The sequence below is a fragment of the Hirsutella rhossiliensis genome (assembly GCF_020360975.1).
Source record: "Hirsutella rhossiliensis strain HR02 chromosome Unknown scaffold00015, whole genome shotgun sequence".
In the NCBI taxonomy this organism is placed as follows: domain Eukaryota; kingdom Fungi; phylum Ascomycota; class Sordariomycetes; order Hypocreales; family Ophiocordycipitaceae; genus Hirsutella; species Hirsutella rhossiliensis.
In genome coordinates, this window is record NW_025408681.1 from 333,749 (window position 1) to 360,730 (window position 26,982).

The following is a 26,982-nucleotide window of genomic DNA, read 5'->3' on the forward strand; positions in this document are numbered from 1 at the left end:
GAGCCCCATCCTCAAGGAGCAAGAGGCGAAAATCAATGGCCCCCTCAAAAATAGTATCGTGGTCGCAATCAACACGAGCGGAAAAGTCCAAGCCCCCTGCTCAGCGGTAAGTGCAACCGAATCTCGGGGGAAATAGGGAATACGGAATACGGCATAAGCGTTAACCAAAAAGCAGAATGGTGCAGGATGCAAAGCGGTAGTGCAGAAACTGGGATTGGATGCGGTCGGTCCAAAGACAAAGCCTACTTCCCTCAATGTCCACAACTTCGAACATCTACTCGTTCCCAGATTCGATGAGTACCAGGCTGATCCCGGTCCGCTGGGGCGCCAGAATAATGGCAATAATCAATGCAATCGGAAGAGAGGTCTCTGCTCCAAGCCCAAGCCGACCGAGAAACTCCCACAGCAACAGACCCCATTTGAGAGTCTCAAAGCTTTCGTTCGCCCGAAGGTATTCCATATAACCGGTGCAAATCTTAGCAGTGGTGGTGGCGGTCTTAAAGCTCTTTTAAAAATTTTCAAAAAACTTCCATGGAAGACTATGGCCGGGGCTTTTTCTGGTCATGGAGGCCCCGATCATCCTCCTACCACTGACAACGAAAATTGCCCTCCTGGGCCGTTAGGGTTAGGGGTGTTCTGGCCAAGTAGAGGTTGCATTGAATCTGGAGGCACCCTTAAACCTGATGAAAAAAAGCTTTTTCTCTCACTTTCTCCAGAAAAACAGAAACAATTTCTTGCTCTTACGGATGAACAACAACACGCCATCGTTATTGAAGCTATGGGTGGTCCTCAACTCTATAATTTTCTAGAGGATTGTCGTGGTCGGTCATCCTTCTATTACAATTGGGACTTTCCATTCGTCCATCGCAATTCTCAATCGGTCGAAGAATGCGTTGAAGCTGAAGTGGATAAAGCTGAAGCTGAAGCTCAAAAGACCACCACCGCAGAGCAGGCATCTACTGCCACCGCAGAGCAGGCATCCCAACTGTCGCCAAGCGTGGCCGGATTTCGCAGGTCTCGGAGGTATCCTTAGGTCTCGCGAAGGAGAGAGCAAAAGTGGGCATTACGGGCGACTGTAGGCCAGACTGTCTCAAAACGCATTTGGGAAGAAAATTTGTCATTACGTATACCCTACTGTGACCATAGAGGGTTATGGCCCATTTTTAAATATTCGGCTTAGCAGAAGCAGGGTTAATTGCATATACGACGAAGTTATAGCAGATCTTTACAGTCACGTTTCTTTCTTCCCCCTACTTTATTTTGCGTGGACGAATATTAAAAATGCAAGCTATCACGATTGACAGTATTCTCCTCCCATCAATTCCTCCTACTGCACAACAACCAATAACTAGCATTGAACTTACATCATGGGCGTTGTCTAAAGTGCATCAAGTCCGTTCGTCCAAGGTCGAGAGATTGCTAGCATCTACAGCCTCTAAACGCTTTATATGTCTCAATACGAAGGCGAGGCAAGGTATATCACATTCGCATCGACTTAAGCTTACACGAAGCCAACATCTCGATGCCGCCTTGATATTTATATTCGGTGATCAGCCGAAAGCTCCCTGTGTCCAGTGTATAAAAGGGAATGGGGTGTTTCAAGGCTGTTACACTCTGAAATGCTAGGGTCAGGTGCATGCGCGAATTGCACGTACTCATCTCGTGGGTCGCTATGCAAACTACACTGTAGCACTCTAGTTCTACCTATAAAAGAAAAGGAAAAGATTCAACTAATAATCGTCTTAGGTCATCATCAAACAGAGGAGAACTATAGCTATTCCCAAGAAAGCGAGGACCTACAGTCAATTACTCCTCGGCAGTGGCAGATAATTGGGAGAAAATTCCAGGAATGGGTTGAGATAATGGTACACAACTCATATTGTGGGAATGTAGCATATAGCTATAGTAGGATTGTAAGGGAGGTGCGCACACACGCACACGTGACCCTTAGCGTCACGTGTATGGACCTCGGGGATCCGTGTATAAAGGGCACGTAGTGTGCCCCCTCATTCCCTTTCCTCCCTTCCTAGCTAGACATCTTGAATACAACCCATTGCGTTACTGCAGTACAAACCTCCCGACACTGATCAGTGATCGATTTGGTCGATCACAGATTGGCAAGGAAGAAGAGATAGAACGCAACCTTCGAAAGCCCAACTACCATATTCCTAGCGATATTGCCCTGGTTGGACCTAGAGGAGGTTTCTATGCTAAGATCAAGGACTCTACGATTACCCGGACCCGGCAACCAACTAGCTCCCGGTAGGCCATTGATAGATCCTTCCAACTTCACTTAACGGTTACATTAAGTGCAGACTTGCAAATAGATAAATCAAATCAAATCCGGGGTCCAATTTGATTTGATTTGGATAGCAAAATCATGGATCTGATTTGATTTGATTTGATTTGAATCGATTTGGATCTCATTTGGATATCTGGATAGCCCCACTTTTTTCCCACGACAAAATACATTGAGCCGCTCCTATAAGGTCCGCTTTGATAAGGTCCGCTTTGAGGCGGCCTCTCTGAGCTGCGGCCATCTGTCCGGCAAGGCTAAATATTCTCTCCGGCTCTGAAGACATCGCCGGAATGGAAAAGAGGTCGATTGCCATTCGCGACAGGCGTGGATATTGGCGTCTGCGGAGAAGCCAGTACTGGATGGGATTGTCCACAAGACAATCGCCCGGATCGGTACTGCCCACCCATTCTGCGTACTCGTCACGCATGGAGGACGGTGAGGGCGCAGGTTGGGCGCCAAGTTTCCTAATTGAGGTCATGAAGTCATCTAGGTCCGTTGTCTTCCTTGCAGCTGTGGGCTCCTCGGGTATCGTATCTTGCTCGACCGCGAGGTTCGGTACTCCTCCCATATGCGCCATTGCAGCAGTCAAGTGCAGAGCTGTCCCATTTTGGCCATCGGCTACAAATATCTCCCCCCGTAATATGGCAGATGCACCCAAAGATATATTTCACGATCAAACGTGTCAGGTAAAACACAAAAAGAAAGCTTGGTGACACGGCCTGGAAAAGCAACTGCCCGTAATTAGCGACCACTCTAGGCCAGGCAGGGCTGGCTCCCCAAAACTATTGGCCCAGGTCGCCATTGTGGGGCGTATCCAAATAATCAGATATCCAAATAAATTTGGGTGTTGCGATTTGATTTGATTTGATTCAGCGCAGGGGCAATTTGATTTGATTTGATTTGGATTAATTTGATTTAATTTGATTTGATTTGATTATGATTTATCTATTTGCAAGTCTGATTAAGTGTAAGTGCGTCCACAACGCCGATTCGACAACTACGTGACAACCCTCACGATGACAAGCACGACCCCAACCCCGAACCCCGCCTCTACGAGGAACGACGCCTTCCTCGACCAAGTAAGGGAATTGGTCCAAAATCTCACGATCCCAAAGACCCAATATCAGGATATCGATCCGACCCGATGGGAGGATGAGATCACGCCCAAGAGGAAGATAGAATAGCTGTTATGACATATACCGCACGATTTATGTCAGAATGCGAGGAGAACGTACACCTTCATGGCACTAATATCCTTGAATTCTTCCAGGATCACTTCCAACAGTGGACCGAGGCAACGTGGAGAAAGATGCCAAAGGAATTTCGAAGGAGCTACGTTACCTTTTAAAGAGACGTGGTATCTATACAGGAGAAAAGGGTGACCACATCATCCCACAGCTCGTCTTCCTACAGACGATCGATAACCCACCAGCCTGGCCCGACAACGAATTCATGGTAACCCAATTCGATAAAGGAACGGAGGCCTATACAAGAAAAGAGAGACGACTAACGCAGAACCCTCCCACCTCCAACACGGCGGAGCCATCCACGCCGTCAGCCCCTATTCCGACGCTCCCTGCTCCTCCCGCTACGACAATTGCGGAACCGCCCACAACGACTGCTACGCTTCCCCAACGAACAATACATCCTACAAGCTATCAGTTCCAGCAACAGAGCATCGTTCTAGCAGAACCCTCTTCTCCCACATCCCTCGAAGCGTACACAACGCTTCCCCCGGCCGACATCCCGAACGGCATCGTCGATGCCGACACACAACAGAAATTCACCAAGATCTGGGACAAAGAGAAGAACTATACGGGGGAACCCTATGACCTTCTCGATGATAAGCTACGCATCTTTATGAGTATCTGTTATAACATTCAGGTCAAGCCGGACCAATTCCACGCTCTTTTCCCTCGAATCCTTACTGGCCGAGCCCAAACGTACTACATTGACCACATTAACTGGACCTCAACGTTCCGCAAGGCATACGATAGCATCAAGCAACATTTCGATACGGAAGTTAACCACGCTCACTGCTATACTGAATGGACGACTATTTCCTTTAACAAGCTCCGTGCCGATAATGCTACGAAATCCCTACACGAGGTTCTTCAGCTACTCCTTGATAAGCTACAGTTATGCCAACGAGCTCTTGGCAACGCGTATGCAGGAAACGTTCCACTGCGTACAACGCTTATTAATGCATGCCGCGGTGTTCCTGAACTTGAATACGCTTTATTCAAGCCCGCCGAAGGAATCGAGCCCCTTTTTGCAGATCTTCGCTCTTCCGTTGAGACCCATCTTGCACGCGGAATAGCGCCTCGTTATCTTCAAGGAGGCCCTCAGTACCATCAAGACCTCGAGGAACCATCTGATCATATGGATCCCAATGACCACTACTATCTCGATCGAAGATACAACAACAATCGCGGAAGTTTGGTCAGAAGGGGTATAGAAGGTATAGAGGCAACGCTCAACGAGGTAGCTACAACGCTCCACGGGGAAGCTTCAATAGTCAACGCTTTAACCGCCCACAAGGCCGTTACGGCCACAACCACCCGTGGAATAAGAAGTGCTTCGTCTGCAATAAGGAAGGATGTTGGTCTACAAAGCACACTGCCGAGGAACGTCAAAGATCCCGAGACCAATACGTCGCCCACTGTCACTTCATAGGATTACCTCCCAGGACCTTACAGCCTACGTTCTTGACTTTGAAGGTCACGAGATGGATGCCCACGATGATGCTAACGACCCTGGGACGAGGACGACAATGAAGATAATGACAACAACCCAGAACAGTGGCACACAAGCCAAATGCTCTGCCAGCAAGCCTTCAACCATCTGACCACAGGGAAGACGTGTATAGCACCTCTCAAAACAACGCTACACCTGCTTCCCAATTCATGATAGAGGAGCGCTACTCAAGACTCCGATTCCAGGGCATCATAATTGACACAGGCGCCGCGAAGGTTTCCACAGCTGGCTACGACCAATGCATCGCTCTACAACGAGAAGACCCTGCTATAACGCTCGATAAGACTACAGCAGGCCAAGCTTCTATCAAATTCGGCAACGGCGAAGCCATTCTATCCCTCGGCTCTATCGCCCTTAAAACACCTCTCGGAAGGATCACATTCCATATCCTCAAGACCCTACTCCCTCCTCCTCTCTCGCTGATATGGATCGCCTAGGCATCTATTTCAACAACCTTACAGACACTATTGTCGGACGAACAACCCTCCCGGTTATCCGCAAATGGGGACATCCTTGGTTCCTCCTACCTAAGACCAACGAGGCCGCTATCGCATTCCTCACGGAGAGCGAGATCCGCACTCTTCATCGTCGATTCGGGCACCCAGCGGTCCCAAGACTTCACAACCTCCTACGGCAAGCTGGCCACAACGATGTGACGATAGATATCCTAGAGAACATCTCGAGATTCTGTCATCACTGTCAAATGCACTCTCAAGCTCCAAGACGCTTCAAATTCACCCTAAAGGATGACCAGGAATTCAACTACGAAATCGTCGCTGATGTGCTCTACCTTGGAACCCCTCAACGCCCCGTCTTTCACGTGGTAGATACAGCAACAGCGTTCCAAGCAGCCAGGTTCCTCCTATCGATGTCAGCAAAGGATACGTGGGAAGCCCTCCGAGCCCTCTGGATAGACACATATCTCGGACCCCCTGATACTATCAAGCACGACGCAGGGACCAATTTTGCCTCCCTAGAGTTCCGTAACGAGGCAAAGCTTATGGGGATAACCTGCATGCAAGTCCCTGTGGAAGCACATTGGTCCGTTGGAAAGGTTGAAAGATATCATGCCCCTCTCCGCCGTGCGTTTGAGATCCTCCACGCAGAAATCGGGACCTTCACATCCCCCGAATCGATCCTTCAAATGGCTATCAAAGCCATCAACGACACAGCAGGGCCAAATGGCATTGTCCCTACGCTCCTAGTCTTTGGCGCCTACCCTCGAATGGCGTTAGATTCGCCCCTCTGCTACGACCCTGAAAGGGCTGCCGCAGCCCAGAAAGCGATGAAAATGCTTCGTCAGCTCTCAGCAGAGCGGCAAGTGCAGGGCGCCTTACACACAAAGAACGGACCATCATCAACAGGCGTTATACTATCGCTCCCACTGCAAAGCGAGGTCCGAGTGCCTTGAGGAACGAGGAACGAGTGACGAAAGGTTCTTAGGGTTCCTCCCCGGGGAGAAAAAAATGCCTTGAGGAACAGGTAAGGCAACCCTTCATGGGTTGCGCAAAGAGCCTTGAGGAACGAAGGCCGAAGATTGGAGAGACAAACAAGACAAAGACAGGGTGAGAGAAAGAACGCAAGCAGGCGGTAGCGCTAGGAACTAAAACATGCAAAAAAGGTAGGTAAAGCGGCCATTCGGGCACCATCCCGCCGCGGGAAGAGGCAGAAAAAGCAAGAAGGCAAGTAAAGCGGTGATGACGATTGCGGGGTAAGCGAGAGGAAGGGAGCATAAGAGGGCGCCAAGGCACGAATAGGAGAACAAGAGCAGAAGCGTCTACCCTAGCTACCGATCGAGCAGTTAGGAAAACAACTACAGCATGGCCACTTGCAACGTTTCCGTGGAGTTCTGGTGCGAATTCGGGCCACGGAGCTGAAGTACAAGCATAGCATCCGAAGACGCTCGTGACGCAGGTAGCCAGGCGAGGCCGAACCACGCAGCCAGTGCACTGTTCCTACAGTGGATAAGGCCGATCCTACGGGAGCACGAGGCAGCGTGTCGGAAGGCAGCAGGGGTGCGCTGCGAGAGCTGCGGCGGACTCGCAAAGGAGATTCTACAGAGCCCGATATCGTACCTACACGCAGAGAGGCCGTTTGTGCTCGTGGTCGTGTCGTCGTTCTGCGGCAAAGAAGGATGCGAAATTAGGACGAGGCAGGAAATGCAGGACAAGATGGCAGAGGCGGGGCAGGCGGGCGGAAACAAGGGCGCGACGCAAATGCAAGGGCAGGATGCGCAGAGCACAGAGGAAGGTCTGCCGGGTTTGTGGAGAGATGGCGGGGCGAGGAGGTGCAGCCGATGCCTGACGGTGGCGTACTGCAGCAGGCAACACCAAAGGAGGACTGGAAGGTGCACAAGAAGGGATGCAAGCCAAAGGCAAGCTAGGAGCTAGGGAGAGGAGGAAGGAAAGTAAAGGGACAAGGCATAACGCGCAGGACATAAACAAGGTCACGGAGAACAAATAGAGGCAGGCACTATCGTAAGAAATAGGTCGCAAGCTAAAGTTGTTGTTTCAAAAAGAGATAAACGTTGTAATGTGTAGAGTAATGGTAATTTTGCAGCGATAAGTTTCGTTAGGAATAGCATCTCGAGAGGGAGAACGGTTTATTTTAGTAAAGGCAAGAGGCGTAAGAGAGCGATAGGTTTATAGTAGGCAGCTCATTTCTGCATGCGATAGCGGATAGGTCGAGCGGGCGGGTCGGAGGTGCTCGCGACAATAGAGTCAAGAGGAACCCGGCTTGGCTGCCGGAGCAGGAACGGGCGGGACGCCGCTCGGTCGAGACGAAGAAGCGGCCGGCGGGGAGAGGAGGAGGGGGCGGCGGAGCTGACGGTGTCCGAAGACGAGGAAGGCGGCGAATTCTGCTGCTGCAGCAAGCGCGCCCTCTTCATGGGCGTATCGGCAAGGGCCGGGTGGGAAGTTTAGTGTAAAGAGAAGGGCCAGTGGCGATGGTGTGTAAGAGAAGTCAAAGGATTCTAAACAAAGACGCAACATGGCGTTAGTGGTAGGTTATATAAGGCCTTTGTAAAAGAGGGTTATAAGATGCGTATAGAGGAGAGTGCAATAAGAGAAGGAGAACTTTAAAAGGCGGTCTAGTAAGATGTTGAGAGTTTTAAGACAAGCAGGACGCGCGAAGCTATATTCGAGGAGAAGCAGGCAGCCCTATTCGCAACACGTGTAAGACATGGTTTTAAACTTCAGCGGGCAAGTGTCTAGGGGCATACGGAAGCTTTGACTGATAAGAGCTGGATGACAAGAAGGAAAAGCGTAGCATGCAAAGCATAGGCAAGAAGAAGCCGTCGCGGCGACGTACATATAAGGATCGGCCGAGGCCGTCTAGCCTATCGCATATAGCAGCAGGCAATGGCGGGCGGGCTTAATAGAAAGGCGGCGCCGGTATAATGCAAAGAGCAGCAGCACGCATATAGACATAGTAGAGAGCTACGAGTAAGATATATAGACTTTTGTAGAGGATCCTATATGCGCAAGAGGGTGCCAGTCAGCAAGATAAGTGCAGGGCGAATAATCGAGGCAAGGATTTATACGCTGTTATTACACTTACGAGGATTTACGCCAGGGCCTAGTGGCACCATAAGTAGGCAGGGCCAAAGAGGGCAGGTGCAAAGAGGAAGACAAGACGTCCGTGGGGCTTTGGTAGACTGGTGTCGCAATGAAGCCAGCCAACGGAAGGGACCAGTCCGGAGCGGGGACGGGGCAAGCCCGGCGCCAGAAGCCTGCGCAGCGCCGTACACAGGACCAGAGTTCCAGCCGACCACAGCAGCGCCGGCACTTGCTAGCGGCGCCCCTCGGAGAGCAAGAAGAGGCGTCAAGGAGGCGCCTCCGAGGCTAGGGCGGGGAAGACCGCCAGGACTAGGGAGATGGAGGATCAGCGCAGGCCGAGTCATGCCGCGGGATATCCAGCCTCGGCCGACACCAAGCGCGGCGGCAACGGCTGCCGCCGACACCGAGGGCGGCAGGGCACTGGCTGCCGCAAGGCGTGCCCAGCGCCGTCTCGGCCTCAGGGAAAAGCCAGCGCGCACCAAGAGAAATCCGGCCTCTGCTGACAGTAGAGGCCGCCGGTCCTTCGCCGCCGCCGACGAGAAGTTCGGACGTTCCGCGGGACATTCGGCCACAGCCGACATGGAGGGCCGCCGGCCCTTCGCCGCCGACGAGAGTTCGGACGCGCCGCGGGATATCCAGGCTCTGTCGACACCGACGGCGGCAGGGCGCCGGCTGCCGCAAGGCGGGCCTAGCGCCGTCTCGGCCTCAGGAAAAGCCAGCGCGCACCGAGGGAAATCCGGCCTCTGCCGACGGTGGAGGCCGCCGGGCCTCGCCGCCGCCGACGAGAAGTTCGGACGTTCCGCGGGATATTCGGCCACAACCGACGGAGGGCCGCCGGCCCTTCGCCGCCGTCAAGCGGGACTAGCTCGGCCGTAGTCTCGATCGGAAGCCAGCACTCGCCGCGAGCCATCCAGTCCCGGCCGGCCAGCAGGGCCGAGATCCCCGCCACAACTCCGGCCGCAGCCGGGCTGCTTGTTGGCGGCAGAGATAGCGCCTCGGCAGGTACGGTCGTAGAGCGAGGTAAAGGCGTGTAGCGGTGATAGCTAACCGGACGCAGGTAGATCGGCGATAAGACGGCAGGCGAGGAAGAGCAGAAGAGAAACGCCATCTTAGTAGTGGGCAGGCCGAGCGGAAACGCGCCCGGGTCGGTGAAAGGGTGCCGAGACCAAGGAGCTGCAGGCCGAGGACCTAGCCAGCGCGCTGCGGCACCTCGACGAGGAGTTCGAGGCGGGCGAGAGGCTGGCCAACGAGCAGACGTGGTGTGCGCCGGTGCCGCGCGAGAGGCAGGTGAGGACGGTGCGGAAGTTCTACCGGGCGTTCCACGACGCTGGCACGCTGCCGATCGCGACCTGCACGCTATGCTACCGGAAGCGGGCCAAGGGGCTGAGGGAGATGGCGTGGGAGGGTGGGAGGGTGGTCGCGGGCGGTGTTGCGGGGCGGGCGGTCCCCGTTCGGGTGCCAAGCCTGCTTCCCGGAGGGCAGGCCGGTGGCGGTCTGCGCAGAGTGCGCGCGATGGGCCGGGCGTGAGGGCGTCGCCGGCCATGCACCTCCATGGGCGGCTCGGCTGCGAGCACGCGTACCCCGACGAGCTAAAGGACCTCACGCCGCTCGAGGAGAAGCTCATCTCGCTCAACTCGTGCTACGGCTTCGTGACGAAGTATAGCATCCCCGGCGGCCAGAGGCAGAGCGTGAGGTACCGAGGCACGTCAAGGGCCATATCACGGTGTTCCCGAACGACGTGCAGGGCCTGGCTGCCAGGTGCTCCCGCACCCGCTGGTCCGGGTCATGGACGAGATCCACGTCTCGTGGCAGGGCGCTGAGAGGCCCGGGCCGCGGGACCTATCAGGCCTGCTGTCGGTAAGGCGGTCGGCGGTCGAGAGGGCGCTGGCCTGGCTCAAGGAGAACAACCCGCTCTACGGCGAGGTCGAGATCGACGCGGCGGAGATAGCCAGCTGGGGGCGCCGCCGCACGGTGCCGCCGGTGGTGTGCGAGCGGCTGGAGCGAAACGAGCCGTCGGCGCGGGAGAGGACGCAGACGGCGCAGGTGGTGCCGCCGTCGGAGCGGGCCATGGACGACGGAGGCGCGGCCGAGATCGAGGAGGTCCTCGCGATGCTAAGGCAGGGCCAGGACCCCGCCGAGGGGAGCCGCGACGTCGGGCTCACGTGCGAGGACGACGACAGGGACGGCGCTAGGCCCGAAGAGGACGGGGACGTAATCAATGAGGTAACGTCTTCCGGCATGTTCCCGTTAGATGGGGCGCCAGATGTGGCCGACGCCGAGAAGATTCGCTTCGCCCGCGACGCGGTCGGGCCCGAGGAGCGCGCGCCAGCCCGAGGACGTGGTAGGGACGGCGGCCAGAGGGCGGCGGGCGACGGCGGCGACGGCGAGCCGTACATACAGGTGCGACGCGGCGAGGATTTCGCCGACTCGGCGGACGCCTCCTTCTTTGCAAAGGCCTTTCCGACCCTGTTCCCTTTGGCTTAGGCGGGCCGAGGCTCGCCGACGAGGACGCCGCGGGAGAGCGCGGGCCTAGCGTCGGGAACCAGGGCGCCCAGGCGGAGCGGGTTGCAGAGGGCCTTATGTCGACGCGGAACATGAAGCTCCAGGCATGGGCCGACGTCGTGCTGCGGCGTCACGGCGGCCGGTTCGCGACGCACCTATCTTCGCCTTCCTTGTCTTTAACATGGGCGTGCGGTCTAAGAACCGCCAGGCCAGCATGCTAGGCGTAGCGAGGAAGAACTTCGCAAGGGTCGAGGGCCTACTAAAGTCGTTAACGGCGCAGAGGCTCGATGCGGCCAAGGCCGAGCTCGAGGCCACAGGTAACACTAGCGTCGAAGGCGTTAAAGAGCTCCTCCGGTGCCTCTCCGTGTTCTTCTACCGGCACCCAATGTCGAGGAGAGCCGCCTTAGTATGCGGAAGAAGATACTATCCTCATCGTTAGGTACGGGGTGCCGGCTATCTGGTTCACGCTGAACCCGAACGACATTACGAACCTAGTAAAGTTACGGCTAGCGGCGCACCGCGGCCGCGACCCGACGAGGCCGAGGCCTTCCTAAGTGACCTAGGGACCGCGTATAAGCGGACGCGGCTGGCCATATCGGACCCGATGAGCTCGGCCGTCTTCTTCCACCGGGAGATGACGCTCTTCTTCGAGCACTACGTCAACGTCGGGGAGGAGTCGGTGTTCGGCCACGTCGGCGCATACTACGGGGCGGTAGAGACCAACGAGCGAGGCGCCCTCCACATCCACGGGCTCCTCTGGCTAAGGGGCAACGCGGGCATTGGCGACGCGCTCGCCGGCCCGGACGCGGAGGAGCAGGCGGCGTACCGGGAGCGCATCGTCCGCTACGTAGATAGCGTCTTCTCTGAGGTAAGGCGGCCGCCTTAACACAAACCCCGATGCCCCTATCTGGGTCAGGCTGAGGGCCTAAGCTGAACCGAGGCCGCAGGAGCTAGACGCAGAAGGTTACTGTGCCATGCAGGCAGAGCGGTCGGCCACGGCGGACATATCGTCGCGGCTCGACGACGTCGCGCGCTTCACGGACACCTTCGACGAGGAGGCCAACTTCTGCGCGGGCGCGACGCAGATCCATACGCATAGCGCGACCTGCGTAAAATACTCGCTCGGCGCGGGGCGCGGAAGGGGACCTCTGCCGGTTTAAGGCGCCGTGGAGGTTGGTGGAGAGGACGGCGCTGACGGCGGACGGGGTGCTCGAGATCCGGCGGACGCATAGCATGGTGAACCGGTGGAACAGGGCGATGGCAGTGGGGCTACGACACAACCACGACATCTCGTTCATCGCGACGCAGCGCAAGACCATGGCCCTAATCTACTATATTACTAACTATGCGACGAAGGTAGAGGACCCGGTGTGGAAGCGTGTGGCCGCCGCGGCCGAGTTCCTTCCTGTGCTAGAGCCGACGGGAGAGGGCAACAGAAGTGGCGCCGACCGCGACGCCGGCCGGGAGGGCGGGGCCGAAGGGTAGCGACGGCGGCGGACCCCGTAGGGGAAATAAGACGAGAACGTTCCTGCTTAAGGCGGCGAATCGAGTCTTTACGGAGCGGCCGCTGTCGCAGGTCGAGGTGATCGCGCACCTCCTAGGGTACCCGGCGGAGTTTAGCAGCGGCTCAGCGTGGGCGTATATAAACGCAAACCAGCTCTACTGGGCCGTCTTCCGCCGGTGGCGGCACCTCCGACGGGCGAGCGGCGCCGAGGCGACGGGCGACGCGCCGGACGAGACGGTCGTCGTCGAGGAGGCTGGCCTGAGGATCCCTCTCGTCGAGGCCTACCGGCACCGGGGCGAGCTCCTGCGGGCCTCTGCCTTTATGACTACGCATCGCTTGTAAGGTTAAAGCAAAACGGCAGCGGCGCCGACGGTATGGCGGGCTGGGGTGAGGTACCCTTCGCGGAGAGCTGGGCGTCGGGGAAGGGCTGGGTGCAGGCGCTTAGGCGGCCGGGTTGCGGGGCGACTGTATGCGTCGACGGATACCTCAGCAAGGAGTTCAGCGAGGAAGACGACGAGTCGTGCCACCGGAGGTGCGTACTATAAGACGGGGGGCGCCTAAGAGGAAGGCAGAGCAGCTAGGGGCATCGGCTAACAGCATCTAGGGCGGCGGTGCAGCACCTGGCCCTATTCGTGCCGTGGGAGTCCTTCCTCGGCGAGGAGGCAGGCGACATTAACAACATCTGGGCACGGGCGCGGGAGTCGCTGGCGCCGAGGGTCGCGCGGCTCGCAGACAACGTGCAGCTCCTCCGGCGGTCGGCGGAGGACGCGAAGCGCGACGCCAAGCAGTGGGCCGCCACGGCCGAGGAGGGCGGTATGACGGCGCCGCAGGCCGACGACGAAGGCAGGGGGGCGGCCGAAGGGGGCGAGGAGGCATACCGCGCCGGCGGGGCGGGCGACGCGGCCCGGCTCATCGACGTCGTCCGGAACGCCGCCAGCGCGGGACAAGTCACGGCGCAGTCAACGGAGCTGCTAGCGATGACGCAGCAGCTCTGCCGGTTCCAGCAGTCGGCGCTCGGGTCGGCGGCCGAGCTCGCGGCGACGGTGGTGGCGGACGAGAGGGCAGGCAGGCGGGTGAACCTACCGGGCTCGGCGCTGTCGGGGCGGCACTGCCGCGGCAAGAAGAGGTGCGGGCCATCAAGTCGCAGCAGAGGAGCGCGGCGCGGGGCGGAGCGGGCGATCCAGGGCATCCAGGGCGGCGGGGCGGCGGCGGGCGTCGGGGCCGACCGCGGCGCGGCCCTTCGCGGGGTGATGGGGGGCTTCGGCGAGGACGACATCGACGTAACGGCGGCCGACGGCGACGCAGACGCAGGCACGGCGGCGGGGATGCGCGTGCGGCTCGGCCCGTCGAGCTCGTTCGTCGCCGCCGGCAGAGCTGGCGGGCCAGCTCACGCTCAACGAGAAGCAGGCCATCGCCCTCCTAATCGTGTGCCGGCAACTCGACCGAATCCGGCAGGGCGACGACGCAGGCGGCGACGGTGGTGGCCAGCTCTGCCTATTCATCGGCGGCGAGGCGGCACCGGCAAGTCGCGCGTCATCGAGGCGCTCGTCGAGCTGCTCGCCCGGAGGGACCTATCGAGCCGGGTACTGGTTACGGCGACGTCGGGGACGGCGGCAGCGCGGATCAACGGCATCACGCTGCACTCGGCCTGCGGCCTTACGGTCGGCCAGGGCGGCCGGGCGGGAGGGGCGACGAGGGACATTGACGGCGTACGGCTGGCGGGCCAGGGCGAGCGCTTCGTCGACGGCCGGTCGCGGATGGACTGGCAGGAGAAGGAGGTGCTGGTGATCGACGAGGTCAGCATGCTCGGGGCGCGGACGCTGCACGCCGCCAACGAGCAGCTCTGCCGGCTGCGGGGGTCGGCGCGGGACTTCGGCGGCATCCCGGTAGTGATCCTCTGCGGCGACTTCCACCAGTTCCGGCCGGTGCAGGAACGGTCGATCCTGCTGCCGAGCGCGGCGGTGGCGTGGGACGAGGACGGGGCGTTCGCGGCCGAGCAGCGGCGGCAGCACGACAAGGCGCACGCGCTGTGGCGGCGCTTCACGACGGTCGTCATGCTAGACGAGCAGATGCGGGCCGCCGGCGACCCGGAGCTGCGGCGGCTGCTCGGGCGGATCCGCCGGGGCGAGCAGGACCGGTCGGACCTAGAGCTGCTCAACTCGAGATGCTACCGGCCGGGCAGGCGGATCCCGTGGGAGACGGGCCTGACGGTGGTGACGCCGCTCAACCGGAACCGCTGGAACCTCAACCTAGAGGCGGCGCTCGCGTTCCGGGAGAGGCGGCGGACGGCGGCGCGCGTCTTCCTCTCCGAGCATAAGTGGAGGGACGGCGTGCCGACGGAAGAGGAGGCGGTGCTAATGCTAGGCCAGGGCGACGACAGCGCGACCCCGGTGCCGGCCGTCTTCCTCTTCGTGCCAGGCATGCCGGTCGTCGTGAACCAGAACACGCACCAGGGGCTGAAGCTTGTGAACGGGGCCGGGTACACGGCGGTGGACGTCATCCCCGACCGCGCCTTCCCCGGCCACCGCGTCTCGGCGGAGCTCATCATGCACTTCGGGCCGCCGGCGGGCATCGTGCTGGCCTCGGAGACGACCAAGGACTTCCACTTCGTCGGGATGCCTGCCGGGACGATCCTGCTAACGCCCATCAGCGTCAAGATCACAGCGCAGCGGAAGCGGCCATGGCAGCGCAACGACGTCAGCCGGAGGGGCCTGCCGTGCGCCGCGGCCTTCGCCTGCACCGACTATAAGGTGCAGGGCGGGACGCTAGAGCGCGTGGCGCTGGAGCTGCGGGGGGCGAGGATGACGACGGTCGAGGGGAGGGCGGTGCCGTCGTCGTGCGACCCGTATAGCCTATACGTGCAGCTGTCGCGGTGCCCGACGCTCGACGGCATCATGCTCGTATCAGAGGTGCGGAGCGGGACCTAGTGGGGAACCGGGTGCCTGAGGAGATGACGGCAGCGCAGGCCCGGCTAGAGGAGCTTAGCAGGCAGACAACACAGGAGGCGGCCGACTGGCTCCGCAGGTAACGCAGGCGCCCTGCATTTTCCACACTTCCGACGTAAAAGGAGTGTAGGTTAAGGGCCAGGAGGACGGGCGAAGGGGGTGGTCTGTGGAGGCGTGTGGTCTATGGCGGGGTTAGAAGCCGGGCCGGCTTGGGCACCTTCCTCTATGTGGTCTGCGGCGGCGTATGGTCTACGGAGGCGTTGGAAGCGAACTGCGCAGCTGGAACTAAAAGGGGCAGCAAGGGGGCAGGGCATTATTTATTATTTTTATTTATTAACGAATGAAAAGCGAGAACATCGACGAATCAAAAGCGAGAAAAGAACAACCGACGAATCAAAAGCGAGAACGCCAGCGAATCAGAGGGCGGCATTTGCGGGGGGGAAATCGATGGCGAATTTTTTTTCTCCCCGGGGAGGAACCCTAAGAATTCTCCCCGGGGAGGAACCCTAAGAACGAGGGGAAGGCTCGCCAGCCGCGGCTCGCGCAAAGAGGCCTTTCGGAACGAAAGTTGGCGATGGCGACAGGAGAAAGTCGGGGAGAGGAGAGAGTTGGCGACAGGAGATAGGAGACAGGGGAAGTGAGAGGAAGACAGGAAGAAGAGTGAGATATGAGATATGAGATGGAGATCCGGTGAGAGACGTAGAGCATTATCGTGAGTGAAATCGAGACAGAGCGTCAGAGAGGCAGCCTAGGCCGCTGCAAGGGAGATTTTGCTTTGCAAAGGCGCAAAGGGCGTGGAGAGGCGGCAGGGGTGAAGAGAGTTGTGGGTGGGTAATGCATGTGTGGGCGAGTGGAAGGCTCTGAGGATTTACAGGTGCTATAAGTGGTGGATATAAACAGAATAAGGAGTATATTGGAGAAGTTTTGACTGGATTGTCTTTGTGAAAAGGAGAGCAAGAGGAGAAGGAAATATCCCATTAGGGCCTTTCGCACTTGAGTTTGAGGATGATGAAACATGTTCCTTGTCATGTTGTGTTGTTTCGTTCGTTGCTTTACAGAATATTCTTGGGCGGATGTCGGGCGCGGTGGGGTCGGGAAGAGATTGACGCCGGAGGTCTGATAGGGCCAGAGGCGGATGTGGCTGGGTGATTGACTGGCTCGGTGTCCGTCTCTGAGTCTCCGGGTCTTCGTGGGACAGAAGGGAGGAAGTGTCGGATTTGGCGGGGCCTCGACTATCACAGGCGGCGACTATGGTGGAAATTTCTGGAGAAAGTCGCGGTCTCTTGGTTGGGGTTTGGTCGGGATCGGGCAATGACCGCTTTGATGTCATCATAAGGATCGACTGACCTAGATGCAGGCGGCGTGGGAGAGCGCCGCTTGGGGCGGCATTGCGTTTTTGGTAGAGGTAAACCTGGCCAACGCATCGCTATAGTCCGAGGGTTGCCGACTGAGCCCTTGGGTGTCGTCGGCAGTAGCTGTGTCGCAGAAGCCTGGTTGGACATGGCCCTGTCAAGGAAAGTCCATGTATCGGGGACGACGATGAAGATATAGTCTTGCTCGAAGGCCGGGGCATGTGTCATGATCTGGTGATCGAGTAAGCCGGCGATTTTGCCCGTGCAGGTGAGGAGAGCGTTCGGCTGGAACTGGCTATCGCGCCTCTCGGTCATCTTCTTGCATAGGAGGTCCAAGCATTGGCGTGAATGGGGAAGATGACGAAAAGTTGAAAGGGATGAAAGCCCTTGAAGGGTGTTTTGCCGGAATCCCAGGACAGATAAAGGTCGAGAGCTGGACAAAGCCGCAACAGCTCAGCTGGGTGTCGTCAGGGCCGCAGCCGAGTTTCCATGCAGAAGGTCGCGGCCGGAACCGATGACAGGTCCCGTGAAGGAGACAATGGGTTGTATCGCTGGGAAGGCATCCGCCGAGCCGAGGGTGCGAGGGATGACTCTGTGGCCATCGTCAGAGATGGTAGTGGTGACGGAGGTCTGGAGCATACACCTACGGCTGGTAGCTGTGGTCGCGGACGATGAGAGCCGGGATGGTGTATTCTGTAATGTTGTCATCCTCCGACTCGAAGCTATCACGTCGCTCGATTTCCCACGTCAGGGCAAAGGGATGAACACGGCCGACCATAAAGAACCACTGCTCGGTCCATTCCGAGGGGATTATCTGTTGGTTGTATATGGAAATATTAAGGCTCAAGAAGATGCAGGTCGATGGATTGTCAGGATCTGACCGGATTGCTGCATACTCTGGAGTCGACAGCCATGAGGGCGTTGGAAGGAAGACCCTCGCTAGGGTTTCTGCGTTGAGCCCTTTGACACGATGCTCATTCTGGTAGGCGAACCTAGACGGGCAGCCGGGCTGGACAAAGGCCATCATGGACATGTCGGCGCCAGCATTTTCTGGCTGTCAAGAGGTTGCCGCGGGAGGACGAGGTATCGACGTTGAGCTGGGAGGCCGACATCGTGAGAACATGGCAGATGTGGTCACCGTGGAAGTGTAAAGGAGGGTTAGGCAGAGTAGAGGTAGGCATCCTATAAAGCAGGTTTTCTTGCTGCTCGAAAGAGGGCTCGTGGCTCGGGTCGGGAGACTTGAGAGTCAGTGAATGCTACCTAGGTGATAGATCAGAAGCGGGGGTATGCGGGAATGAGCTGGCGAGGTTCTCGAGCAGTCTCGACCATCTGGTTCTGTGGTCGTGAGTGAAGTAGGGAGCCGGGGGTTGGAAGTTGAGTAGGGGTGATGGCTATGTTGCGAGAAGTTGGAGGTCGGCGAACGGTAAGGTTAGTGTGGGTAAGACTGCGGAGAAAGAAAGTCCAGTAGTCCCCTTCGGTGTCATCGTTGCATGGAGTAGATAGCAAAGGGGCAATAACGAATGAGAGTGAAGGAAAGAAAGAGGTTATGGTAGTATTGCAGGACTCCTTTTGACGGTCGTCGGTAGTTGGATGGGCATTGCGTGCGGCTGAGCGAGGCGGGTGCCGACCGTGTCGAGTCTACTATTGGGACACGGTGAAGTCGGATATATGGGTCGACCTGAGGAGGAGGATGCGAGTTGGTCACGAGAACTTTCCAAGAGGGTTTGCAAGTCGAGACTCCGGTGGCTAGCGACTACAAGAGGACAGGCAGGGGTCCTGGCTATCGCTTTAGCATTAAGGCCGTTGATGCGACATTGGTGCTGGCGAGGAGCAAATCTAGAAGGGTAGTCCGGCTGCATGAGGACGTCATGGACATGTTATCGCCGGCAGCCTTGTGGCTGTTGCTCGACGAGGCGGATTGGCGGATATTGATGGTGAACTGATGCGCAAGGTTGGTAGGATGGTGTTGGAAGGGCTGAAGAGTATGGTTTGAAGTGTGCGGCAGGCGGTTGTCGCGGCCATCTCCATGTGCCGGAGGTCGGCAGTGGCCAGGATTCGCTGGAGTGCGCAAAGAGAGCACGGCGATGGAAGGGTCGCTTTTGGCAAAGCTGGGGTAGCAGGTCGCACGTGGAGACCAGGCGAGGCCGGGACGGTGGACGCACATAGATAGGCATGGTAACGGGGGAATATAGAGGTAGTATTGCATCGCCTCGGTACCATAGGGAAGCATTTTATAGGGAAGCTATAAGGAAGAAACGCCACGGCCATGAGGAAGTGATGGTTAGGAGCTTCCCATTCGGGAGAAGTAGCGTCGTCAACAAGCGAGACTGTCAAGTGGAGGTGCTCCGGAGCCAAAGCTTTATAGCCTGTTGCCAATTTACGGCAGTCGACGTCGAGGAGGCAGCAGCATGGCGGACAGTCCTGCAGTGAAGTTAAGCGAGGCGGTTGCTCACCCTGAAGCCTGTTCGTTGTCAGTCGGGGATGGAGAAGATGGTGAGAACGTGAGCGGGTCGGGTTCGGGGCTCGGAGATGGTGCGACAGGAGCCGGTGTAGATGTGGTGGCAGCTTCTGAGAGGGGCCGCAGAGCACGGGGGGAGAGCCTGGGACGGTTACGAAGATACGAATCACGGGCGAATGCGGCATCAACGTTCCGGCCGATTCAGCCTAGGAAACCTGTGGTTGAAGACACCGCATGGAGACAGCACGCAGAAGCAATTGCGAGGTCGTTGCCGAGAAGACCGCCGCGAGGCGGTTTGCGGTCAAACAGAGCACGGAAGTTCCATAATATGGTTAGCAGCGGAAGTTCCGCGCAACATCAGTCACCGGGTCAGCTTCCGAGGCCCCTGTTGCCTAGGGAACGTGGAGATATGGGGTAGCGGACTCTGATCGTCCGCTCCTCATCGGCACTTTCTGCCTCAGGAGGAGATCCTGAAGATGAGGAGCAACGTGTTACGGCGGCGGCGGGCGATGTCCCAGTGTTCATTCGAAGGAGGTACCGAAGCTTCGATCCATCCAGCCTAGGGAACCGGTATTCGACAACTTAAGAGAAAACGGGCAATTAGCAGCAGCGATTGCGTCTGGTTTGCCCAAGCGCCGTCGGGGACGGGTTGGCGGGTAAAGGAGTACCAGGCCGCAGGGGTGTCTCCAACGCAGCAGGTACGGCGCAGCATCCGGGGCCGTCTCCTGTGGGGGTGGGCGACGCCGCGGCAGAGCCAGCGGACGCTTCGCTGAGCGGGCGGAGGCTGCAGCAAAGGGAGGTGGGCGGCTCATCGCGGGTGGCGGCTGGGGAGCCCGTGCAGTTTGATCGGCAGCAAGAACGAGGAGAGTGCTGGAAGGGCAAGGACTGAGGTCAAGGTTCGGCGTGGAAAACGTTCGCCAGCACGGCCCGGTGCCTGTCCAGTGCAAAGGGCCGGATGGCGTGTCAGGGGATGCGCACGTAGTCGGGCAGTCGTCGCCAAAGCTGCCGCATCCGACGGCTTGCGAAGAAGCGAATCAGCCACGGAGAGAAGAAATCATGGATCGGAGGCGGCCCGGAGGCGGCCCGGAGGCGGGAGAAGAAAACGTCTTCCTGGTCCGGACGAGCGCCCGAGAAAACAGATTCGGAGTGGAATCGGAAGGCAGAGGAGTCGGGAGCTGCGGGCCGAAGACCTGGCGAGTGTGCTGCGTTTTTTGGAGGAAGACTTCGCCATGAAGGAGAGGCTGTCTAACGATCAGACGTGGTGTACGCCAATACCGCACGACAGGAAGGTGTCGACGGTGCGGGATTTTATCAGGCGTTCCACGATGCGAGCACGTTGCCGATACGGACCTGCATGATGTGCTACCGCAAGCGTACGAGAAAGAGCTGAGGGAGATCAGATGGGATCAATGGCTGTCAAGCTGCGTGCCAGAGGGCGGCCGCTCACCATTTTCATGCCGGAGCTGCTTTCCCGAAGGCGAGCCCGTGTCGGTGTGTGTGGAGTGTGCCCGATGCCTGGCGCGCGGGAGTCTGTCGCCGGCGGTCCATCTTCACACTCGCCTTGGCTGTGAGCACATGTTCCCTGACGAGCTCAAGGGACTCACGCTGGTCGAAGAGAAGCTCGTCTCGCTCAACTCCTGCTATGGGTTTGTCACGAGATATAGCATTCCGGGCGGGCAGAGGCAGGCCGTGAGGTATCGAGGCACGTCAAGGGCCACATCACAGTGTTTCCCAACAACGTGCAGGAGCTGGCGACCAGGTGCTCCCGCACCCCTTTGCAAGCACTGGACGAGATCCACGTTTCGTGGCAGGGCGTGGAGAAGCCGGCACCGAGCGACCTGTCGAGTCTCTTGTCGGTGAGGCGGCGGGTCGTCGAGAGGGCTCTTGTTTGGCTGAAGAGGAGCAACCCCCACTACGCCGAGATCGAGATCGACGTGGCGGAGATGGAGAGTTGGGAGACCCGATAGACGGGGTGCCGGCCTTGGTGTATGATCGCATGGAGCGGAACGAGCCGTCCGCATGGGAGAAAACGCGGACGGCGCACGTTGTGCCGCCCACGGAGCGCGCCATGGACGACGAGGGGTCGGTGGAGATCGAGGAACTCTTCGCTCTGCTCAACCAAAGGCAGGAAACGGGAGGCGAGGCTGAAGGGCACGGGCCCAACGAAGAAGGCGCGGGTCGTGATGGAGTTGGTGCTAGCCCCGATCAGAACGTTCGACCAATCAACGAGGTGACGTCTTCCGGCATGTTTGGGCTGGACGGACCGCCAGACGTGGCGGATGTCGAGAAGCTGCGGTTTGCCTGTGACGCTGTTGGCGCAGGTGCCGACGACGGCCGCGCGGGCCCGAGAACGTGGGTCGGATCCTCGGTGGGGTCGAGGGCGTGGCGACGATGGCAGTGAGCCATACATTCGAGTCTCGCGGGGATGAGTTTGCCGACTCCTTTGAGACGTCCTTCTTCGCCAGAACGTTCCCGACCCTGTTCCCATTTGGCGTTGGGGACCAAGGCTGGCCGAAGAGGCCATAGCCGAGGCGGGAAGGCCCTTACCAACTTGCGAGGCACCGGTAGAGCTGCTGAGGCAGGGGCGGCAGCGGGAGACATCGTATCCTCCCGAAGCTTGAACCTCCGGATTTGGGCCGACATCGTGCTCCGGCGCCATGGTGGCCGGTTTGCGTTGCACCACATATTTGCATTTCTCGTCTTCAACATGGGGGTGCGGTCGAGGAACCGCCGCGTCAGCATGCTGAGTGTGGCGAGGAAGGACTTCGGCAAGGTCGAGCGCGTTGCCCGCTCGATGACCGCGCAAAGGTTAGCGGCGGCGAGGGTCGAGTTGGAGAGCTCGGGCAAGACGACCGATGAGGGCGTGAAGGAGCTTCTCAGGAGCCTCTCGCTGTACGGCCACCGGCAACCCATGTCGGGAGGTTCGGCTCAATATGCGGCGGAAAATCCAGTCGCTCATCGTTGGCTACGGCGTTCCGGCCATCTGGTTCACCATCAACCCAAACGACATTACGAACCCGGTGAAGCTGCGACTGGCGGCATATCGGACACGCGATCCCGGCGCGGCCGAGGAGTTCCTAGAAGGCCTTGGGAGTGCGTACAAGCAGACAAGGCTGGCCATGTCCGATCCGATGAGCGCCGCCGTATTCTTCCACCGGGAGATGAAGCTGTTCTTCGATCATTACGTGAAGGTCGGAGAAGAGTCGGTATTCGGGCGCATCGGCAAGTACTATGGCGCTGTGGAGACCAACGAACGAGGGGCGCTTCATGTTCACGGCTTGCTCTGGTTGCATGGAAACGCGCATCTCAGCTCGATGCTTGCCGACATCCACGGGGAGGATCAGGCGGCGTATCGCGAGCGAATCATACGATACGTCGATAGTGTCTTCTCCGAGGTAAGAATAGCTAAGACGTGTCACTGAGAACCTGAATTGCTCGTCCGATGGACAAACGGGGCCAGGCTGACGTGCAAGATAGGATCTGGATCAGGAAGGGTTCTGCGCCGTGCAAGCGGAGCGATCTGTGACGTCCGATATTTCCTCCCTGCTGGACAACACCGAGCAGTTTTCGGCCGCATTTGACGAGGAGGCCAACTTCTGTGCCGGCGCTACACAGGTTCACACGCATAGCCCGACCTGTGTCAAGTATTCCTTGGGCAAAGGAGCGCGGAAAGGGAATCTATGCCGGTTTAAGTCTCCATGGAGGTTGGTCGACAAGACCGCCATCACGGCAGACGGGGTGTTGCAGATCCGGAGGACTCACAGCATGGTCAATCGATGGAACAAGGCTATCGCTGTTGGGCTCCGGCACAACCACGACATTTCCTTCATTGCGACGCAGCGCAAGACCATGGCCCTTATGTATTATGTCACGAACTACGCGACGAAGGTGGAGGACCCGGTGTGGAAGCGTGTGGCGGCCGCGGCCGATCTCCTGGCCGCCTCAACGGGTGACGGCACGGCCAACGGAGGACAGGACGACGGTGGAGGTGCTGTTGGCGATGACGCCGCCAATGGGAACAGGACGCGACAGTTCTTGATGAGGGTGGCGAATCGTGTGTTCACGGAGCGTCCGCTATCTCAGGTCGAGGTCGTCGCTCATCTTCTTGGATATCCGGCCGAGTTCACCAACAGCAGCGCCTGGGCGTACCTGAACACATCTCTGCTGTACTGGGAAGTCTTTCGACGGTGGCCGTATCTCCGACGAGCAAGTGGCGCGGCGGCCATAGATGATACTCTGGATGAGTCGGTCGTTGTCGAAGAAGCAGGCCTGAGGATCTCCCACGTTGAGGCGTACCAGCACCGGGAGAGCTCCTGCGAGGGCTATGCTTATACGACTACATATCGCTCGTTAGACTAAAACGCACCAGTAAGGATGAGAGCTGTGCGGCCTGGGGAGGTGCCCTTCGAGGATGGATGGGCGCCAGGGAGCTGGGTCCAGGTGCTCAGGCGGCCGGGCAAGCATGCTACCGTCTGCCTCGATGGCTACCTGAGCAAGGACTTCGGCCACAACGACGACGAGGAGTCGTGCCACCGGAGGTGTGTATAGCAACCGCCCTGCCGGCAGGCATCATCAGAGTGGCTAACCCCCCCCTTACAGGGCAGCCGTGCAGCATCTTGCGCTATTTGTGCCGTGGGAGTCCTTTCTGTGCGAAGAAACAGGTGAGATCAATAGCATCTGGGAGCGGGCGCGAGAGGCGCTGGCCCGAGAATATCATGTCTCGTCGACAACGTGCAGCTGCTTCGACGATCAGCCGAAGACGCAAAGCGCGACGCCAAGCAATGGGCGGCCTCATCCGGCGATGGCGATTCCACGGTCGCCCACGTCGAGGAGGGCGAGACAGGCGAGGCGGGCGCAGAATTTGCAGCGACGTATCGGTCCAACAACATCGGAGACGCAACGCGCCTGATCGACGTCGTCCGAGGCGCAGTGGGCACGAATCAGGTGACGGCCAAGTCGCCGGAGCTCATGGCAATGATGCGGCAGCTCTGTCGATTCCAGCAATCGGCGCTCTGCTCAACGGCCGAGCTCGAGGCCATCGCGATTCCCGAACAAGGGTTGAGGTGCATAAGCATGCCAGGGCGGGTATTTTCCGGGGCCGCACTACCGCCGCAGGATCAGGTCAAGGCTATCAAGTCGCAGCAGATAAGTGCGTCGAGGAAAGGAGAGAATGATCCAAGGCGTACAAACCACAGTCGCAGTCCGGGAAAGCGATCGCCGAGCTGCGTTGCGGAGGTGATGACCGGCTTCGGGAGGACGACGTCGAAATGACGACAGCCGACTCCGACGAGACGGCTAGCGACGCAGAAGCGGGAATGCGCGTCCAGCTTGGCCCATCGACCTCCTTCTTCGCGGCGGGCAAGGAGTTGTCAACACGGCTAACGCTGAACAAGAGGCAGTCGATCGCTTTCCTAATAATATGCCGCCAGCTCGATTTGATGCGACAAACGAATAGGGGCGATGCCGGCCAGCTCTGCCAGTTCGTCGGCGGCGAGGGGCACCGGCAAGTCGCGGATCATTGGGGCACTCGTCGAGCTGTTCAGTGGGAAGAGCCTTTCGAATCGTCTGCTGATCACGGCGACGTCAGGGACTGCCGCGGCGCAGATCAACGGCATCACGATCCACCGCCTGCGGGTTCACTAAAGACCAAGGGCGGGCGGCGCGAACACAGCCAAGGACCTTGACGGGGTGCGGCTGACAAAACGGGCGGAGCGGTTCATCCACGGCCAGTCTCGGATGGACTGGCAGGAGAAGGACGTGCTTGTCATCGACGAGGTGAGCATGCTCGGAGCGCGGACGCTGCACGCCATAAACGAGCGACTCTGTCGGCTTCGCGGATCGCAGAAAGATTTCGGGGATCCCCATCGTCCTCTTCTGCGGGGACTTCCACCAGTTCCGCCCGGTCCAAGAGGTCGATCGTCCTGCCGAGCGCGGCCATCTCGTGGGACGTAGACAACTCGTTCAAGGCCGAGCAGCGGCACCAGCACGACAAAGCGCACGCGCTGTGGAAGAGATTCACGACGGTCGTCATGTTGAACGAGCAAATGCGCGCCGCCGGTGATCCGGAATTGCAGGGGCTGCTGAAGCGGATCCGGCAGGGTGTGCAGGACCGCACGGATCTGGACCTCCTCAACTCAAGGTGCTACCGCGAGGGCAGGCGGATCCTTGGGAGACTGGCATCACCGTGGTGACGCCGCTGAACAGGAATCGGTGGAACCTAAACATGGAGGCAAGCTTGGCGTTCCGGGTCCAGCAGCGGTCGACGATGCGCATCTTCATCTCCGAGCACAAGTGGAAGGAGGGCCTGCCGACCGAGGAAGAAGCGATCATGGTACTCAATCAAGGCGACGATAGCGCGATCCCCGTGCCGGCCGTCTTCATGTTCGTGGCCGGGATGCCGGTCGTCGTGAACCACAACACCCATCAGGGGCTGAAGCTGGTGAACGGCGCCGGCTACTCGGCGGTGGAGGTCATTGTCGACAAGGCGTCCCCAGGGCATCGAATCTCGTCCGACATGACGATCCACTTCGGGCCGCCGGCGGGGATATTACTGGAATCGGCGACGACAAAGGACCTCCACTTCGTCGGGATGCCGCCGGGCACGATCTTGTTAACGCCGATGAGCGTCAGGATACACTGCCAACGAAAGCGGCCGTGGCAGCAGAACGACGTCAGCCGGAAGGGATTGCCGTGCGCAGCAGCCTTCGCCTGCACGGACTACAAGGTGCAGGGCAGAACGCTAGAGCGCGTGGCCCTGGAGCTGCGGGGGACACGGACGACGAAAGTCGATGGAAGGGCCGTGCCCTCGCAATGCGACCCGTACCGTACAGCTTATATGTGCAGCTATCGCGCTGTCGAACGCTAGACGGCATCACGCTCGTGTCCAAGGTGCGGGAGAGAGACTTGGTGGGCAACCGAGTCCCCGAAGAGATGACCGCCGCGCAGGCCAGGCTGGAGGTGCTAAGCGAGAGGACTGTCGAGGAAGCTTTGCGTCGGTCGGATGGCGACGCTGAAGAGTCAAGGAGAGTTGTCAGGGTGAGGTGACGAGGGGGAGAAGACGGAGGAGCGCGCCGGCGGGCAAGAAGACAAGGGCACTGGGCAGCAGCGATCAACGAGGGCGACTTTTAGACTTGAAGGAAGAACCCGCTAGAAAGGCATGAACGAAAGGGCAAAGACAAAAGACGCAAGTTTTAGACACAATAAGAAAACCGGCGGACGAAAGGAAAAAGGTTGGCATTGGCATTGGCATTGGCAAGGGGTAAACAGGAGTATAAACGGGGAAACAGGGCAAGGCATGAGAGGGCAAGAGAAGGCGGCAGCGACCAATGATGAGGGAGGGACGGAAGGGTCGGCGACCAATCACACGGGATCTTTTATTCCGAAAGAGGAAATAAATCAGCCAATCAGAGGCGGAGGATGTGGGGGTGAAGCAGTCTGGGGCCTTTTTTCCCCGCGCGCTAATGAAGTCCTTTCGTTCCTCAAGGCACGGGTAAGGCAACCCCGCACGGGTTGCGCAATAAGCCTTTCGGAACGAAGATTACGACCAGAGGGGAAGAGAAAGGAATAAACAGCAGCAGAGAGGCAGAAGGAATGGGGGGTGTAACAGTT

At 58.7% G+C, this 26,982-nt stretch overlaps 3 protein-coding genes across 3 annotated transcripts; 2 read left to right on the forward strand and 1 right to left on the reverse strand.

Annotated features, from left to right (window-relative positions):
• Positions 1–8,955: 8,955 nt before the first annotated feature.
• On the forward strand, positions 8,956–15,546 carry HRG_10168 (PIF1-like helicase domain-containing protein; the record flags this gene model as incomplete). The annotated part of the gene is made up of 14 exons (XM_044868639.1): positions 8,956–9,409; positions 9,490–9,587; positions 9,675–9,728; positions 9,793–10,018; positions 10,096–10,301; positions 10,372–11,091; positions 11,160–11,257; positions 11,329–11,469; positions 11,611–11,983; positions 12,063–12,224; positions 12,277–12,596; positions 12,739–12,856; positions 13,057–13,151; positions 13,224–15,546. 14 exons carry the CDS (start codon positions 8,956–8,958, stop codon positions 15,544–15,546), a joined length of 5,388 nt encoding a protein of 1,795 aa, XP_044715994.1.
• Positions 15,547–17,369: 1,823 nt separating this feature from the next.
• On the reverse strand, positions 17,370–17,940 carry HRG_10169 (uncharacterized protein; the record flags this gene model as incomplete). The annotated part of the gene is made up of 2 exons (XM_044868640.1): positions 17,370–17,508; positions 17,564–17,940. 2 exons carry the CDS (start codon positions 17,938–17,940, stop codon positions 17,370–17,372), a joined length of 516 nt encoding a protein of 171 aa, XP_044715995.1.
• Positions 17,941–21,442: 3,502 nt separating this feature from the next.
• HRG_10170 (AAA domain-containing protein) lies at positions 21,443–26,239 on the forward strand (the record flags this gene model as incomplete). Its single annotated transcript, XM_044868641.1, has 12 exons — positions 21,443–21,669; positions 22,114–22,182; positions 22,244–22,769; positions 22,852–23,622; positions 23,815–23,912; positions 23,974–24,035; positions 24,128–24,523; positions 24,830–25,008; positions 25,051–25,149; positions 25,284–25,513; positions 25,579–25,957; positions 26,039–26,239. 12 exons carry the CDS (start codon positions 21,443–21,445, stop codon positions 26,237–26,239), a joined length of 3,237 nt encoding a protein of 1,078 aa, XP_044715996.1.
• Positions 26,240–26,982: the final 743 nt, after the last annotated feature.